This window comes from Chiloscyllium plagiosum, unplaced genomic scaffold (genome assembly GCF_037043375.1).
Source record: "Chiloscyllium plagiosum isolate Xiang-an unplaced genomic scaffold, Cpla_swu_hap1 HiC_scaffold_10, whole genome shotgun sequence".
Lineage (NCBI taxonomy): Eukaryota > Metazoa > Chordata > Chondrichthyes > Orectolobiformes > Hemiscylliidae > Chiloscyllium > Chiloscyllium plagiosum.
The window spans coordinates 91,091,547-91,108,268 of record NW_028270148.1 but is presented as its reverse complement, the minus strand read 5'-3'; the positions used below and the strand labels follow the sequence as shown (position 1 = coordinate 91,108,268).

General features: G+C 41.5%; 1 protein-coding gene and 1 non-coding gene across 4 annotated transcripts in view; both read left to right on the top strand.

The window, feature by feature from the left end:
- LOC122552994 (cyclin-dependent kinase-like 4) overlaps positions 1-16,722 on the top strand; it is a 67,994-nt gene that overhangs the window by 24,249 nt on the left and 27,023 nt on the right. For 2 of the 3 annotated variants that reach the window (XM_087991545.1, XM_087991546.1), the window contains exon 3: positions 6,696-6,817. In XM_087991545.1, coding sequence (XP_087847671.1) covers positions 6,696-6,817 — 122 coding nt within the window. Of the gene's footprint in view, positions 1-407; positions 588-6,695; positions 6,818-16,722 lie in introns of those variants that run through there. The other variant, XM_087991547.1, reaches the window with a different exon arrangement.
- LOC122553290 (U5 spliceosomal RNA) lies at positions 174-286 on the top strand. The gene has a single exon (XR_006312671.1). It is a non-coding gene; the product is annotated as a U5 spliceosomal RNA (small nuclear RNA).

The window sequence follows — 16,722 nt, the reverse complement described above, 5'->3', positions numbered from 1 at the left end:
CTTCATATTTGATAGTGGCTATCGCACATTATTTAATATTTCGGTTAGTTTTCTTCATACAGTGTTAGACTATCATAAAATATTTTCCCCGGATAATGGTTGTTGCAGGTCAACATAACGTTAAAGAGGGATGCTACCACTTGGGTACTAGGAAACTGGCGTAGTTCTTTAGTATACTCTGGTTTCTCTTCAGATCGTATAAATCTTTCGCCTTTTACTAAAGATTTCCGTGGAGAGGAACACTCAGAGTTTTAAATAATTTTTTGTGGCCCTGCTTTTGTAGGGCTGTTCATTGTATTAAAGAAAGACTATATTTGAGCTAGTAAATGTCGATGTCGTTGATCACGTGAAAGATGACGTTAAGGCGTCATTTTGAAATTTGTAGACTTTGGCAAACGCGGAAATCGCGCAACTTGTTCAAATTTGACCGGATTATCTTAATTTGAGGCACTTACAATGTTGTGCAGATACCGAAGATGAAAGTTGTTAACCATGATTCAGTTTCACAGCTATTCAACAAGATGCTGAGATTAGTTTTCCAGATGCTCTTCAAAATGACAGGGTTTACTACTGGACACGCAACAAGGGTTTGTGTGGAGTTTGCACATTCTCCCCGTGTCTGCATGGATTTTCTCCAGGTGCTCCGGTTTCCTCCCAGGTCCAAAGATGTACAGGATAGATGAATTGGCCATGCTAAATTGCCCGTAGTGTTAGGTAAGGGGTAAATGTAGGGGTATGGGTGGGTTGCGCTTCGGCGGGTCGGTATGGACTTGTTGGGCCGAAGTGCCTGTTTCCACACTGTAATGTAATCTAATCTAATGAGAGGATACAAAAAGCATAGAACGTAGAACAATACAGCACAGAACAGGCCCTACGGCCCACGATGTTGTGCCGAACATTTGTCCTAGCTTAAGCACCCATCCATGAATCTATCCAATTGCCGCTTAAAGGTCACCAATGATTCTGACTCTGCCACTCCCACAGGAAGCGCATTCCATGACCCCACCACTCTCTGGATAAAGAATCTACCCCTGACATCCCCCCATACCTTCCACCCTTCACCTTAAATTTATGTCCCCTTGTAACACTCTGTTGTACCCGGGGAAAAAGTCTCTGACTGTCTACTCTATCTATTCCTCTGATCATCTTATAAACCTCTATCAAGTCACCCCTCATCCTTCGCCGTTCCAATGAGAAAAGGCCTAGCACTCTCAACCTATCCTCGTACGACCTATTCCCCATTCCAGGCAACATCCTGGTAAATCTTCTCTGCACCCTCTCCAAAGCTTCCACATCTTTCCTAAAGTGAGATGACCAGAACTGCACACAGTACTCCAAATGTGGCCTAACCAAGGTCCTGTACAGCTGCAACTTCACTTCACGACTCTTGAATTCAACTTGAGAAAAAATCCTTCCCTCCGAACTATCACCATCACCTCCCACCTGCATCTATCTATCGCTTTCCCAGCTACCTCATCCTCAATCTCCTATTTATCTCTCAGCCCTGTCCACACTCCACCCCAATATACACACACATTCCTGATGAAGGGCTTAAGCCTGAAACGTCAATTCTCCTACACCTTGGATGCTGCCTGACCTGCTGTGCATTTCCAGTGCCACACTTCTCAACTCTGATCTCCAGTATCTGCAGTCCTCAGTTTCTCCTGAGAAAAAATCTTGTTCATGTAGCAAACAATTAAGGTGTGAATTACACAGCTGGAAAGTGTAGCATTCAAATTAAAACATTCAAAAGGGAATCAAACTGTTATCTGAATAGTAATAATGTGCAGGATTACAAAGATAACACCAGGAAATGTCTCTAATTGAGCTGAAAAATGTGTTGCTGGAAAAGCGCAGCAGGTCAGGCAGCATCCGAGGAGCAGGAGAATTGACGTTTCGGGCATAAGCCATTCTTCATTCCTGATTTTTCAGCTCTGATCTCCAGCATCTGCAGTCCTCACTTTCTCCTAATGTCTCTAATTGACTTGCTTATGTGGATTACTGGTGCAGACAATATATACTGAATGGCCCTCTATGCTGTAACAGTTCAGTGATTTGCACAGCTTGGTCATGGGAGTGACAAATCTTTGTGCTGTTCTGTGTAGGGTAGGTAGCCCAAGAATGCCTCAATCGTGCAGCTGAAGGAATGATGGAGGATTGGTCTCTTACCATCCACCTTCAGAGTTACTTTGACATGTTTACAGGTCCAAATCTTGAAGGCGTTCTTGATCTAAGTGCACTTCCAAAACTTATTGACATACTTGGCGATGAAGGTAAGCACAGCAACAATACAAACTTGGAGGTTGTAGAAATGCAAGGTTGCCACCAGTTTTGTGATGCAGAGAAAATAATAGCTTCATTGTATGTGGCAAGTTTCTCTCAGAGTCATAGATATGTATAGCACGGAAACAGACCAACTCATTCATGCTAACCAGATGTCCCACCTGCCAGCACCCGGCCCATATCCCTCTAAACCCTTTCTATTCATATATTCAACCAGATGCCTTTTAAATGTTGCAATTGTACTAGCCTCCACCACTTCCTCTGACAGCTCATTCCATACACGTACCACCCTCTGTGTGAAAATGTTGTCCCTTAGGTCTCTTTTATATCTTTCCCCTCTCACCCTAAACCTATGCCCTCGAGTTCTGGACTCCTCCACCCCAAGGAAGAGACTTTGTCTATTTATCCTATCCATGCCTCTCATGATTTCATAAACCTCTATAAACTCACCCCCTCAGCCTCTGATGCTCCAGGGAAAACAGCCCCAGCTAATCAACCTCTCCCTATAGCTCAAATCCTCCAAACCCTGGCAACATCCTTGTAAATCTTTTTTGAACTCTTTCAAGTTTCACAACATCCTTCCGTTGGATGGAGAACCGGAATTGCATGCATATTTCAAAAGTGGCCTAGCCAATGTCCTGTACAGACACAACATGACCTCCCAACTCCTGTACTCAATACTCTGACCAATAAAGGAATGCATACCAAATGCCTTCTTCGCTTTACTATCTATCTGCGACTCCATTATCAAGGAGCTATGAACCTGCACTCCAAAGCCTCTTTGTTCAGCAACACTTCTTAGGACCTTGCCATTAAGTGTATAATCCTGCTAAGATTTGCTTTCCCAAAATGCAGCACCTCACATTCATCTAAATTAAACTCCATCTGCCACTTCTCGGCTCATTGGCCCATCTGATCAATATCCTGTTGTAATCTGAAGCAACCTTCTTTGCTGCCCACTACACCTCCAATTTTGGTGTCATCTGTAAACTCAATAACTATACCTCTTATGCTTGCATCCAAATCATTTATATAAATGACGAAAACTAGTGGACCCAGCACCGATCCTTGTGGCACTCCACTGGTCACAGGCCTCCAGTCTGAAAAACAACCCTCCACCACCACCCTCTGTCTTCTACCTTTCAGCCAATGTCCCATCGAGAACCTTGTCTGACGTCTTACTGAAGTCCATATAGATCGCATCCACTGCTCTGACCTCTTTGTTACTTCTTCAAAAAACTCAATCAAGTTTGTGAGACATGATTTCCCATGCATAAAGCCATGTTGACTATCCCTAATCAGTCCTTTCCTTTCCAAATACATTTGCATCCTGTCCCTATGGATTCCTTTCAACAACTTGCCCACCACCGACGTTTGGCTCACTGGTCTATAAACAGTGGCACCACGTTAGCCAACTGCCAGTCTTTTGGCACCTCACCGGTGACTATCAATGATACAAATATCTCAGCAAGAGGCCTAGCAATCACTTCTCTAGCTTCCCACAGAGTTCTAGGGTATACCTGATCAGGTCCTGGGGATGTATCCACTTTTAGGTGTTTCAAGACATCCAGCACTTCGTCCTCTGTAATATGGACATTTTTCAAGATGTCACCATCTATTTCCTTACATTTTATATCTTCCATGTCCTTTTCCACAGTAAACACTGATGCAAAATGTTCATTTAGTATCTCACCCATGTCCTGCGGCTCCACACAAAGGCCACCTTGCTGATCTTTGAGGGGGCCTATTCTCTCCCTAGTTACCCTTTTGTCCTTAATGTATTTGTTAAAACCTTTTGGATTCTCCTTAACTCTATTTGCCAAAGCTATCTCATGTCCCCTTTTTGCCCTCCTGATTTCCCTCTTAAGTACACTCCTATTGCCTTTATACTCTTCTAAGGATTCATTCAATTTATCTTGTCTATATCTGACATATGCTTCCTTATTTTTCTGAACCAAACCCTCAATTCCTTTAGTCATCCAGCATTCCCTATACCTACCAGCCTTTCCTTTCACCCTAACAGGAATATAGTATCTTTGGACTCTCGTTATCTGATTTCTGAAGGCTTCCCATTTTCCAGCTGTCCCTTTACCTGTGAACATCTGCCCCCAATCAGCTTTTGAAAGTTCTTGCCTAATACCGTCAAAATTCGCCTTCTTCCAATTTAGGTCTTCTCCAAGACCACCTTCAGAAATTTCATGCACGCATTCTTTAAGGTCATACCAAAGTATCTATCACAACTCAAATCCACAGGGATCCAAAAGGTTTGTCTTAATGGAGAATTTACCGTCAATCCCCCAAAGGATCCTTCCACATCTGACAGAAATTTATCTGTACTTCCACACACATCATCTACTGCATCCCTTGCACCCGATGTGGTCTCCTCTACATTGGGGAGACAGGACACTAACTTTCAGATCATTTCAGAGAAATCTCTTGGACACCTATACCAACCAACTCCACGGCACTGCAGCTGAACACTTTAACTCCTCCTCCTGCTCTGCCACGGATATGCAGGTCATGGGCCTCCTCCATCACCAAAACCCTAATACTTGACACCCGGAGGAAGAATGCTTCATCTTCCATCTCGGGGCACTTCAACCACGGGCTCAAAGTGTATTTCAGCAGTTTCCCCATTTCCCCTGTCCCCACCTTATCCCAGTCCCAACTCGGCACAGCCCTCCTGAACGGTCCTACCTGCCCATATTCCTTCCCACCTATCTGCACCACCCTCCTCTCTGACCTATCACTTTCATCCCCACCTTCATCTACCTATCGCTTTCCCAGATACCTTGCCCCTAGCGCCACTCGACTTCCATTTATCTCTCAGCTCCCTTGGCCCACAAGCCTCATTCCTGATGAAAGGCTTATGCCTGAAACATTTATTTTGCTGGTCCTCGGATGCTGCCTGGCCGATTGTGCTTTTCCAGTACTTCTAATGTTGCCTTTCACTGTCACCCTAATGGTATTAACATGCCCCTATTTTCTCTCTACTGGTGGTGGTGGGGGCAGTGGTGGTGGTGGTGATACTATCCTTGCTGACTCTCCTGTTCCTTAAATGCTGCCTGACCTACGGTGCGTTTTCCAGTGCCACACTTTGATTCTATTGTCTGATGAGCACATGTCAAAGGTGCCTTTATGCAAAAGAACCTTTTGTACAACACCCTCTACGTTTTGAAACAGCCTTTCTGCTTTGAGCTTTGTTACAACAAGCAGTTACCACAAATTCCGAGGAATTGCTTCAAGTGCAACTACAAAGCCTCCAATTAAAAAAATTTAGCATCCCCATCAACCTGTGGGTATTTCTTATCCTAGACCATCCAAACCGGAGAAGAAACAGCTGCAAAGGTGCCAACCATCTTGTGCATTTCCAACAGGCCCAGGTGGAGGCTGAGTGTAAAAAGTAGAATGGGTGTGTGAAAACCCAACCATCTCACCCACCCATCTTTCAAACCACCTCCTGCTTCCCCTGTGGCAGTGTGGGAAGATTAGCATCAGACTGTTTAGTCACCTCAGGATCCACTACTCTGTCGCAGAACAATGTCATCCTAAATCTTGAGGACAGCTTAATAAGAAGACAATTCTAGCAATCAACTTTCCAATTCCAGAAGTCAGGGCTATAAGGACCTTAGAGGTCTGCATAGCCAGCAAGACCATTGAAGGGAATGCTGGCAGCAAATGTACTTTACTTCTGTACTCTAATTCCCTTGCAATAAATGCACATGTCATGGAGATTTAGAGGTATACAGCACGGAAACAGCCCCTTTGGTCCACCTCATCCATTACGACCAGATTACCTAACCTAATCTAATCCCATTTGCTAACGCTTGGCTCATATCCCTATAAACCCTTTCTATTCATATATCCATCCAAATGCCTTTTCAATGCTGTAATTGTACCAGCTTCCACCACCTCTTCTGTGTGAAAAAGTTGCCCCTTACTCACACCACCCTCTGTGTGAAAAAGTTGCCCCTTAGATCCCTTTTATATCTTTCCCCTCTCACCCTAAATCTATGTTCTCTAGTTCTGGACTCCCTGACCCAAGGGAAAATACCTTGTCTATTTACTCTATCCATGCTCCTCATGATCTTATAAACCTCCATAAGGTCATCTTTCAGCCTTTTTACTGTTCTCATATGTCTAAATGAGAGAATGGAATTTTGTTCATTCATGCAAAGTAGTTGAATTTCTTTTAGAGTGGTATCACACTAATTGGTTCAAAATTTTCCCATTCATTGTTATTCAAATTTTTAAAGCTTTATACTTCCAGACCTCATGGTCTGTTTTAGAAAGAAAATTGGTTCAGTGCTGAGATGAGTGCAAAGTCTCACCATGTTGTCTAAGTTTTAAAATCTGGAAGAGAATATTTAATATAAGAAACTGAAACAACATTTTATACATTTTTGTTACAGCAATTAAAGCACAATAACCTGGTGAATCTTATCGAAGTATTTAGAAGAAAACGTAAATTGCACCTTGTGCTTGAGTACTGTGACCACACTGTATTAAATGAACTGGAGAGATATCCTAGAGGGTGAGTGTACTTAAGTTTAGATATCTGCTTAATGGAAACACAATGAAAATATAGTAATGAGCAAAATTGTTAATTAAGAAAGAATTTTAAATTTGTTCCGTTTATTCAACTTTAAAAGAAAGTTGAAAGGTTTGTTAATGTCTGCTGTCATTCTGATATAATGTCTAGTTGCAAAATTCCACTAGTGCCAAGAATACAAATTAAAGTCCATTTTTCTGCTGTTAATGCTAATTTTCTGTGTTTGCTGTATTTATAGTGAAAATAGATTGTTTCCTTTGACCTGTCCAAATTAAGCCTCAAATGACAGGGTCTTAGAGTCATACAGATGCACAGTACGGAAACAAACCCTTTGGTCCAACTTGTCCATGCTGACCTGATATCCTAATTAAAGTCCCATTAGCCAGCATTTGGCCATATTCCTCTAACCCTTCCTATTCATATACGAATCGGATGCTTTTTAAATGTTGTAATTGTACCAGCCTCCACCGCTTCCTCTGGCAGCTCATTCTATACACGTACCAATCCTTTGCGTGATTAAGTTGCCCCTGAGATCCCTTTTAAATCTTTCCCCTCTCACCTTCAACCTATGCCCCCTAGTTTTGGACTCCGCTTCCCCTGGAAAAGACCTTATCTATTTACCCGATTCATGCCCCTCATAATTTTATAAACCTCTTATAAGGTCACTCCTCAGCCTCCGATGCTCCAGGGTAAATAGTCCCAGCCTATTCAGCCTCTCCCAATACCTCAAACATCCTTGTAAATCCTTTCAGGTTTCACAACATCCTTCCTATAGCAGGGGGACCAGAACTGAATGCAGTCTTCTGAAAGTGACCTAACCAATGTCCTGTACAGCTGCAACATGGCCTCCCAACTCCTATATCCAATATACTGATCAATAAAGGCAAACATACCAAACACCTTCTTCACTATCCTATTTACCTGTGACTCCACTCTCAAGGAACTATGAACCTGCACTCCAGGGTCTCTTTGCTCAGCCACACCCCCCCCCCCCCCCAGGACTTTACTATTAATTGTGTAACTAGAAGACAGAAAGCACTGACATGGGTTAAAAAGAAATTGTTCATTCTGAGGAGATGTGGTAAGTGGGGTTTGACAGTTTGTTATGTACACTGATAATCTGGATTTAGGATTTATGGAAAGTCTGGAAATTTGCCATTTATCCAAAATATTTGGTTTGGCAAACCCATACCAGATTTCCCCAGTCCCAAAAACAAATAGGCAATGGCAAGTCAGTTGGGAAAATATGGTGAGATTGGAAAACTGAGATTCTCAATTTTAAGAAACCAGTCTAATTTTGCAAACAAATTTTGAACAGCAAAATGGGAATCTCACTCGTGAGCAGCAAGAGGCCTATAAGGTCGATTAACATGTCATTAGTAACTCATGTTGGCTCATTTATATGTAGTTTCCTATTCTCCATGCAAGAGAGAGAAACTATCTTGTTCAATGCCATTTACTGAGGTGCATTGCTGCCACAATCTGCAGATGTCCCAGGACATGGTCACAGAACTCTGGTGGCTGTGCTAAATTTTTATACAGCTGGCTGCTTGAAAGGATCCATTGGGGATCTGTGTGGGAGCTCTCAATCCTTAAGTCAAAAATGTATCAAATCTGTTTCTTATGCAATTTGTGCCATATCACATGCTTCTTGTCACTTTCCTGTGACAATGTTGACACTGCAGCCCACCCAATAGGCTATGGCAATATAGCAAGCTTCCCCCGGTGCAGAGTGCAGTAGATTATACATATATTACATTGAGATCACTATATACCAACAAACCATGTAACTTGATAATAGGCCTGAGAGTGGGTGAAAATGTGTTGGCTGTGCTAAAAGCAATTGGGTGTGGGGATGTGTATGGAAGAATGGAATCAGACTATCAAGTTATATAACTCATGGGAGATCAGTACTAGAGGCTGCAGGATCCCCAAGGGGAAAATGAGCTACTGTTCTTTGAATTTGCGCTGAGGCTCACTGGTGCACTGCAGCAGGCCTGTGACAGAAATGTTGGTGTGGGAATACAGTGGTATGTTAAATTGGCAGGTGACTGGAAGATCTGGGTCATCTTTATGAACAGAACCTAAATGTTCTGCAAACCAGTCACTTGGGTATGATCATATGACGTGGTTTGCTTTTAACATAGACTACCCATTCTCTGTTAATCTCAGCTCTCATTATCACTTATTCAGCTTCTCTTCTGTCCTGGCCTACCATCCATAATTCCATTGTTTCCTACCCCTTTCATATCTCTGTCTCTTGACTCCATCTCCATCTATTCTCTCACCTTCCTAACCTCACTGCCCGCATCAGCCCACCCATCTCAACATCAGCATAAACACAAGTTTTTCCTAGCTGCTATTCAGTTCTGACGAAGAGTCACTGGACTCCAAACATTACCTCTGTTTTCTTCCCACAGATGCTGCCAGACCTGCAGAGTTTTGTCAAGTTTTATTTTAACTATTAACAGTAAAGACTTCATTCCCCCAATGTGCAAGTAATCTGTGATCATCAGTACTACATCTTAGAATTTTACACCAGGTATCCTGGAAACTGCCTTGATGCTTATATCCTTGAGAACTTTTGAGGGCCGGTTACCTTAGCAGGACAGTCACTGGGAGACAAGAACTACTGTTTGCAACCAGGGCTGAGTACGATACAGTCCATTCTTTCACCAGGGCTATAATGGAGCTCATGACAGGCCTCCTGAAGATGAGATTCTGATATTTGGATTGGTTTGATTGTCAGGGATAGTGAGGGGGTCAGGCTGTGTGGAGAAGCTTTGCAATCGAGTCCAGACAGGGTGTGCTGCGTAATTCTTGCATGTTCTGTTCTGCACAGCTGGAACTAACAAAGATGTGATGTAATGGACGCTTAAAAGCTGAAAGAGCAGCAGCAGTCTTTTGTAAAGGAAGAAGAGGACACTAAGTAGGTGGAACATCATGATAGTGATGCAGCATTGGTTGGAACAAGCTAGTCAGGGTTCAACTGAGACATGTTTCCAATGGAAGTTTGTTGGGTGAAGAATTCATTCATTGACCATAAGGGTTTAGATGCAAAGGAATTTGTTAAGCATGTACAAGAAAATTTTCTGATTCAGTATGTGGATGTACCTATTAGAGAAGGTGCAAACTTGACCTACTCTTGGGAAATAAGGCAGGGCAGGTGACTGAGGTGTCATTGGGGGAACACTTTGGGGCCAGCGATCATAATTCTATTAGTTTTTAAATAGTGATGGAAAAAGATAGACCAGATCTAAAAGTTGAAGTTCTAAATTGGAAACAGGCCAAATTTGATAGTATTAGGTAAGAACTTTCAAAAGCTGATTGGGGGCAGATGTTCGCAGGCTGGAAAATGGGAAGCCTTCAGAAATGAGATAATGAGAGTGCAGAGACAGTATATTCCTATTAGGGTGAAAGGAAGAGCTGGTAGGTATAGGGAATGCTGGATGACTAAAGAAATTGAGGGCTTGGTTAAGAAAAAGAAGGAAGACAGATGTAGACAGGATAGATCGAGTGAATCCATAGAAGAGTATAAAGGTAGTAGAAGTACACTTAAGAGGGATATCAGGAGGGCAAAAAAGGGGACAAGAGATAGCTTTGGCAAATAGAGTTAAGGAGAATCCAAACGGATTTTAAAAATACATTAAGGACAAAAGGGTAACTAGGGAGATATAGGGCCCCTCAAAGATCAGCAAGGTGGCCTTTGTGTGGAGCCGCAAGAGCTGGGGGAGATACTAAATGAGTTTGACTGTGTTTACTGTGGAAAAGGACATGGAAGATATAGAATGTAAGGAAATAGATGGTGACATCTTGAAAAATGTCCATATTACAGAGGATGAAGTGCTGGATGTCTTGAAATGCATTTAAGTGGATAAATCCCCAGGACCTGATCAGGTGTGCCCTAGAACTCTGTGGGAAGCTAGAGAAGTGATTGCTGGGCCTCTTGCTGCGATATTTGTATCATTGATAGTCACAGGGGAGGTGCCGGAAGACTGGAGGTTGGCTAACATGTTGCCACTACTTAAGAAAGGTGGTAAGAACAAGCCAGGGAACTATAGAACAGTGAGCCTGACATTGGTGGTGGGCAAGTTGTTGGAGGGAATCCTGAGGGACAGGATGTACATGTATTTGGAAAGGCAAGGACTGATTAGGGATAGTCAACATGGCTTTGTGCATGAGAAATCATGTCTCATAAACTTGATTGAGTTTTTTGAAGAAGTAATGAAGAGGATTGATGAGGTCAGAGCAGTGAACGTGATCTATATGGACTTCAGTAAGGCATTCAACAAGGTTCACCATGGGAGACTGGTTAGCAAGGTTAGATCTCATGGAATACAGGGAGAACTATCCATTTGGACACAGACTGACTCAAAGGTAGAAGACAGAGGGTGGTAGTGGAGGGTTATTTTTCACACTGGAGGCCTGTGACTAGTGGAGTGCCACAAGGATCAGTGCTGGGTCCACTACTTTTCATCATTTATATAAATGATTTGGATGTGAGCTTAAGAGGTATAGTTAGTAAGTTTGCAGATGACACCAAAATTGGAGGTGTAGTGGACAGTGAAGAAGATTACCTTGGATTACCATAGGATCTTGACCAGATGGGCCGATGGGCTGAGGACTGGCAGATGGAGTTTAATTTAGATAAATGCGAGGTGCTGCATTTTGGGAAAGCAAATCTTAGCAGGACGTATACACTTAATGGTAAGGTCCTAGGGAGTGCAGGGATAAAGAGACCTTGGGAATACAGGTTCATAGCTCCTTGAAAGTGGAGTCGCAAGTAGATAGGATAGTGAAGAAGGTGTTTGGTGTGCTTTTCTTTATTGGTCAGACTATTGAGTACAGGAGTTGGGAGGTCATATTGCGGCTGTACAGGACATTGGTTAGGCCACTTTTGTAATATTGCGTGCAATCCTGGTTCTCCTGCCTATCGGAAAAATGTTGTAAAACTTGAAAGGGTTTGGAAAAGATTTATAAGGATGTTGCCAAGCTTGGAGGATTTGAGCTATTGGGAGAGGTTGGATAGGCTGGGGCTGTTTTCCCTGGAGTGTCGGAGGCTGAGGAATGGCCTTATAAAGGTTTATAAAATCATGAGGGGCATGGATAGGATAAATAGACAAGGTCTTTTTCCTGGGGTGGGGGAATCCAGAACTGGATGGCATAGGTTTAGGGTGAGAGGGGAAGATATAAGGGGTAACGTTTTCATGCAGAGGCTGATGGAATGGACTACCGGAGGAAGTGGTGAAGGCTGGTACAATAACAACATTTAAAAGTCATCTGGATGGGTATATGAATAGGAAGGGTTTGGAGGGATATGGGCCGGGTGCTGGCAGGTGGGACTAGATTGGGTTGGGATATCTGGACGGGTTGGACTGAAGGGTCTGTTTCCATGCTGTACATCTCTATGACTCTATAAGTTTGTTGCTGCTCAAAATGCAAATTTGTTCCAGAAGCAAATGCCCCTTTTTGTAGGTTTTTTTTGTTTGCTTTTGCTGTTGTTCAACGAAAGTTCATATTTTTTAACCATTTGAAGGCTTTCCAGCATTTGTTGTTCCCATATTGAACAATGAGAAGACGTTCTGGTAATTTGGGTGTTAGGGAAAGAGAAGTACTTACTTAGACAGGGTTCTAAGATGGCATGGCTCTGAGAATGTATAGTCTGTGCAACTTGGTTCTTGTGGCTGCAGTTACAATGACTGTCAATCTTACAGGTGATAATGTACAATAGCAATACATTTTGCAATTCTGAGTTTATATTTGCAATGAAGTGCCACTCATGCCACTTGGGTGGCATCTAGAAACTTTTCTTTTTTTCTCTCTTCTCACTATGCCCAGTATGAAGGGCTGTTCCTGGCTGGCAGCACTTGACCTGGCTTGGTTTTAAATATGGCACTGATATTGGGATTGCTGGGAGATGCCAGCAGTGGTAACTACTTCCGCCATTGCTGAGAGCATAACAGCATGAGCAGGGTCCCATACAGGCATGAGATGAGCAGCTGATAATTGTGTGAGATAAGTCACTCGAGCCCATGGAGAAATATTCTGCATGAAACTTCCCAAAATTGATATTAGCTGTTTTTTTGATTAAATTCAGCCCCGTATTATTGTTGTGACAGTGGTAGAAAAAATGCATTAGTAATGAAACCCCACTACTTTACAAATCACATTAGCTTACTTGTTTTGTTTAAGTCCCCAAAAAGCCAATTGTTTCCATCTGATACTGCCAACAAGAATAAAACAGACTTTCACCAAGCTTCTCCAATGAATTTGAGTAATCCACTTATTATGAAAAAAAAATTCATCCCTATAAACAACTGGCAAAACTGGTTACCATCTAAGATATAAAATGGATTTAGGCCTATATCCCTTTTTCATCACAGACACACTCAAGAAATGCAAAAGTCAGTGATGGCCCTACAGAAATAATATTTTAAATAGGAAAAAATATAAGCATCCTTATTGGCCAATGCTCTCAGAAAGAAAGGATAGCATTTGATGAATGCTCACAGTATACCTGATTTCATGTTGAATTGATGTCACACATGGACCAAGGCATTGCTGACTGGGCCAATACGTATTGCTCATCCCTAGTTGCTTTGCAGGTATATGGATGTGATCAATCATGATATAGTTGAATGGCAGAACAAGTTCAAGGTGCTGAATAACCTCCTCATGTTCCTATGTTCCCAAGTCAGGGTGGTGAGGGGCTTTGAGGTGAATTTACAGATGGTAGTATCTCCATGTGTCTGCTGACCTTGTCCTTGCAGATGGACATTGTGGAGCTTTGGTGGAGGGCGGGAGTGAATATGTTTTGTATATGATGCCAAATAAATGGGCTGATTTTTCCTTAATAGTGTCAAGCTTCTTGGCTGTTGTTAAGTTGCACTCATTCAGGTAAGTAGAGAGTATTCCATCACATTCATGACTTGTGCCTTGTAGATGTGGGTAGACTTTGGGGAGTTAGGAGGTGTGTAACTCGCTGAAGGATTCCTAGCCTCTGATTTCCTCTTGCAGCCTGAATATTTATGTGCCACTTCAATTTCTGGTCAATGATAACCCTCAGGATTTTGTTAATAGAGAATTCAGTGACGGTAATGCCATTGAATGTCAAGAGGTGATGGTTAGATTCTCTCTTGTTAGGGATGGCCATTGCCTGGCAGTTGTGAGGCACCAATCTTACTTTCCATTTGTCAGTCCAAACTTGAATGTTGTCCAGGTCTTGCTGCATTTGTGCATGGACTGTTTCAGTATCTGAGAAGTCACGAATGGTACTGAAAATTTGCAATCATCAGAAAGCATCCCCATCTCAGACTTTATGATGGAGGAAAGGTCATTGATGAAGCAGTTGAGGATGGTTGAGCCTAGGACATTACCCTGAGGAACTCTTGTTAAGGTATTCTGGAGCTGATATGACCGACTTCCAACAAACACAACCAACTTCTCGTGTGCCAGGTATGACTCCAACCAGAGAATCATTTTCCTCCTGATTTCCATTGACTCCAGTTTTGCTCAGGCTCCTTGAATCCATGCTCAGTCAAATGCAGTCCTGATGGTAAGGCAGTCACTATCATGTCCCTTTTGGAATTCAGCTATTTTGTCCATGTTTGAACCAAAACTGCAATGAGGTCAGAAGCTGAGCAGATCTCAGACTGAACATTATTAAGCAGGTTATTGCTGAGACAGTGCGTTATTATCATTATTGGGTGATCCAAATGGTTTCATTCCTAAATGTGCTAATTTCCTAGAAATCATAAGGGTTCTAATCATACCCTTCATAAAACAAACTATTTAATCCAGAACAGTTCCAACCATCTTGATACCTTCCAGTTTTTTCAGGTAGTCCTTAAATAAAATATATATTTTCAACAAAAAGATTGTACAAGTTCCTTGATTGTTAACAGGATGTACAGCTAAGTGGCAAATGTATTTTAATTGTTTTTGATTCAGTCAGGAGGAGTGCACTGATAATCACTATTCCATGGCCCATATTGAAATTGTAAATGGTTTATTGAACTATCAAAATATTCACTTTGTCTCTCTTTTGTACTGCCATTCAAAGTAAAATAGGTGTCCATTAAGCTTCTTGAAGGAATTAAAAATAACTTATTATAAACAAGAAGGAAAAGTGGTTAACAACTAAATTCTTATTTAAAATTAAACTATAATCCCATAATCCAAAGCATGTGCAATCATATACAGACAAGACAAAACAACACAGCTCTGCAGCAATATCTTGGATTTGAAAAAATGGACAAAAAAGGAATAACATCCTTGAGTAAAGGGTACAAATTCAGAAAATAGAATGGGTTAACCTCTCAACACTGTGATACCCTGTCGACAAGAAGAAATTACTGCTAATTGCAGAGTGATGGAAAATCTTCAGACCAGATTTCAGTTTCAGATGGGAAACGGATGGAAGTCTAGATATTTGACCTGTATCAGGTTTCAAACTATTTCACTGAGAGAATGAGAGCTTGTAGTTAGTTTTGGTTTGCGATTTGTCTCTTACTGAAAGAGAAAGTCCTGTAATTTTCACTGCAAGCTATTTCAGCAACTGACAGTGTAGGTCTGTGAAAACACCCAGCAATTTGACCCCATTTGGAAGCCAATTTCTTCCTACTTGTTCTTGAGTTAAAGACCTTGTGGTTATATTCAACATCCAGTAGAAATTACAGGACTCTATCTCATCTCTTGGATTTAAAGTATTTTAGTTTGGAATCCAAATGCAGTGAGCAATTAGGGATGTGTGGATTGTTTGTAAAAGATCACTTATTTTCTTTTTTTGAGACTATGAACTGAAACAAAGATTGGACTGTTTGCAATGTAAAAATATTGAGTGGGGTATGATTTTTAGGCTGTGCAATACAACATTGCTTTTTGAAATTGAAAGTGAAAGAATTTGAAACTGAATTACACTTACAGTCTTTGAGTTAAGGAAAGTTTCCTGACAAGAGCCCTCTAATTTGTTGAACTGTAAAATGTTATACATTTGAAAGTGCCAAAGCAGTAGAGGAAAAAAATCTTCCAGAGTCTGCAAACAAAAAAAAAATCATCTCTACTTCCCTCCGTGTGTGGGGAAAAATCAAGAAAGTTTAAAAGAGAGAATTCTAAAGTGAGAAAATCCAGGTCCACCTGATCAACCTTCAAAACAAAGAATGTCTGTCACTCTAGAGACATGTCGTCAATGCTAGAAATCACAAAAAAAAGTGAGGCAATTTAACCTATCCTTCTGGACTGGACTCTTGATCTCTGTTAAACGGTTTGACTTCGGTCTGCCTTAATTTAGTTTTGAAGGGATATCGCTTCAATTGCATAGTGGTGGATTAGAACTCCTTTTTTCTCTTCACTTCTTTTGCTAAAGTGTGGATGTTTTTTGTAAATGCTGTCATTGCTGAGCAATCTGCAAAACACAATACACAATTTTCCATGATAATTTGCTTTGACTTTTTAAAACCTACCTCCTTGACCTCCCCTAACATGGCTCGGCATCAAATTTTATCAGTAACCAGTGCTTTGTAACATCTTACATTGTTAATGGCAGAGCATAAAGTAAGTAAGCTTAAGCTTAATCAGCGACTTCCCCTCCTTTTGAAGCTTACAATGTTTACTTCATACCCTCTCCAGCTGTAACCCTGACCAATCTCATCTTGATCCATTTTCTAATGGAGTGGTGAGTTTAGAAATTACTTGTCTGCAAAATCATAAATACAAATCAAACTCTTTTATTCATTTGAAAAGTTGTCTTGATCTAATCATACTATTTTAACCATATGGTACCTCATTCCATCTATCCATAACTAATCATAGTCCATGCAGAACCTTAGACATTGTGTGCGCACTTATCATTTATCTCTCTGCCAAATTTATGACACTTTTGAAGATAT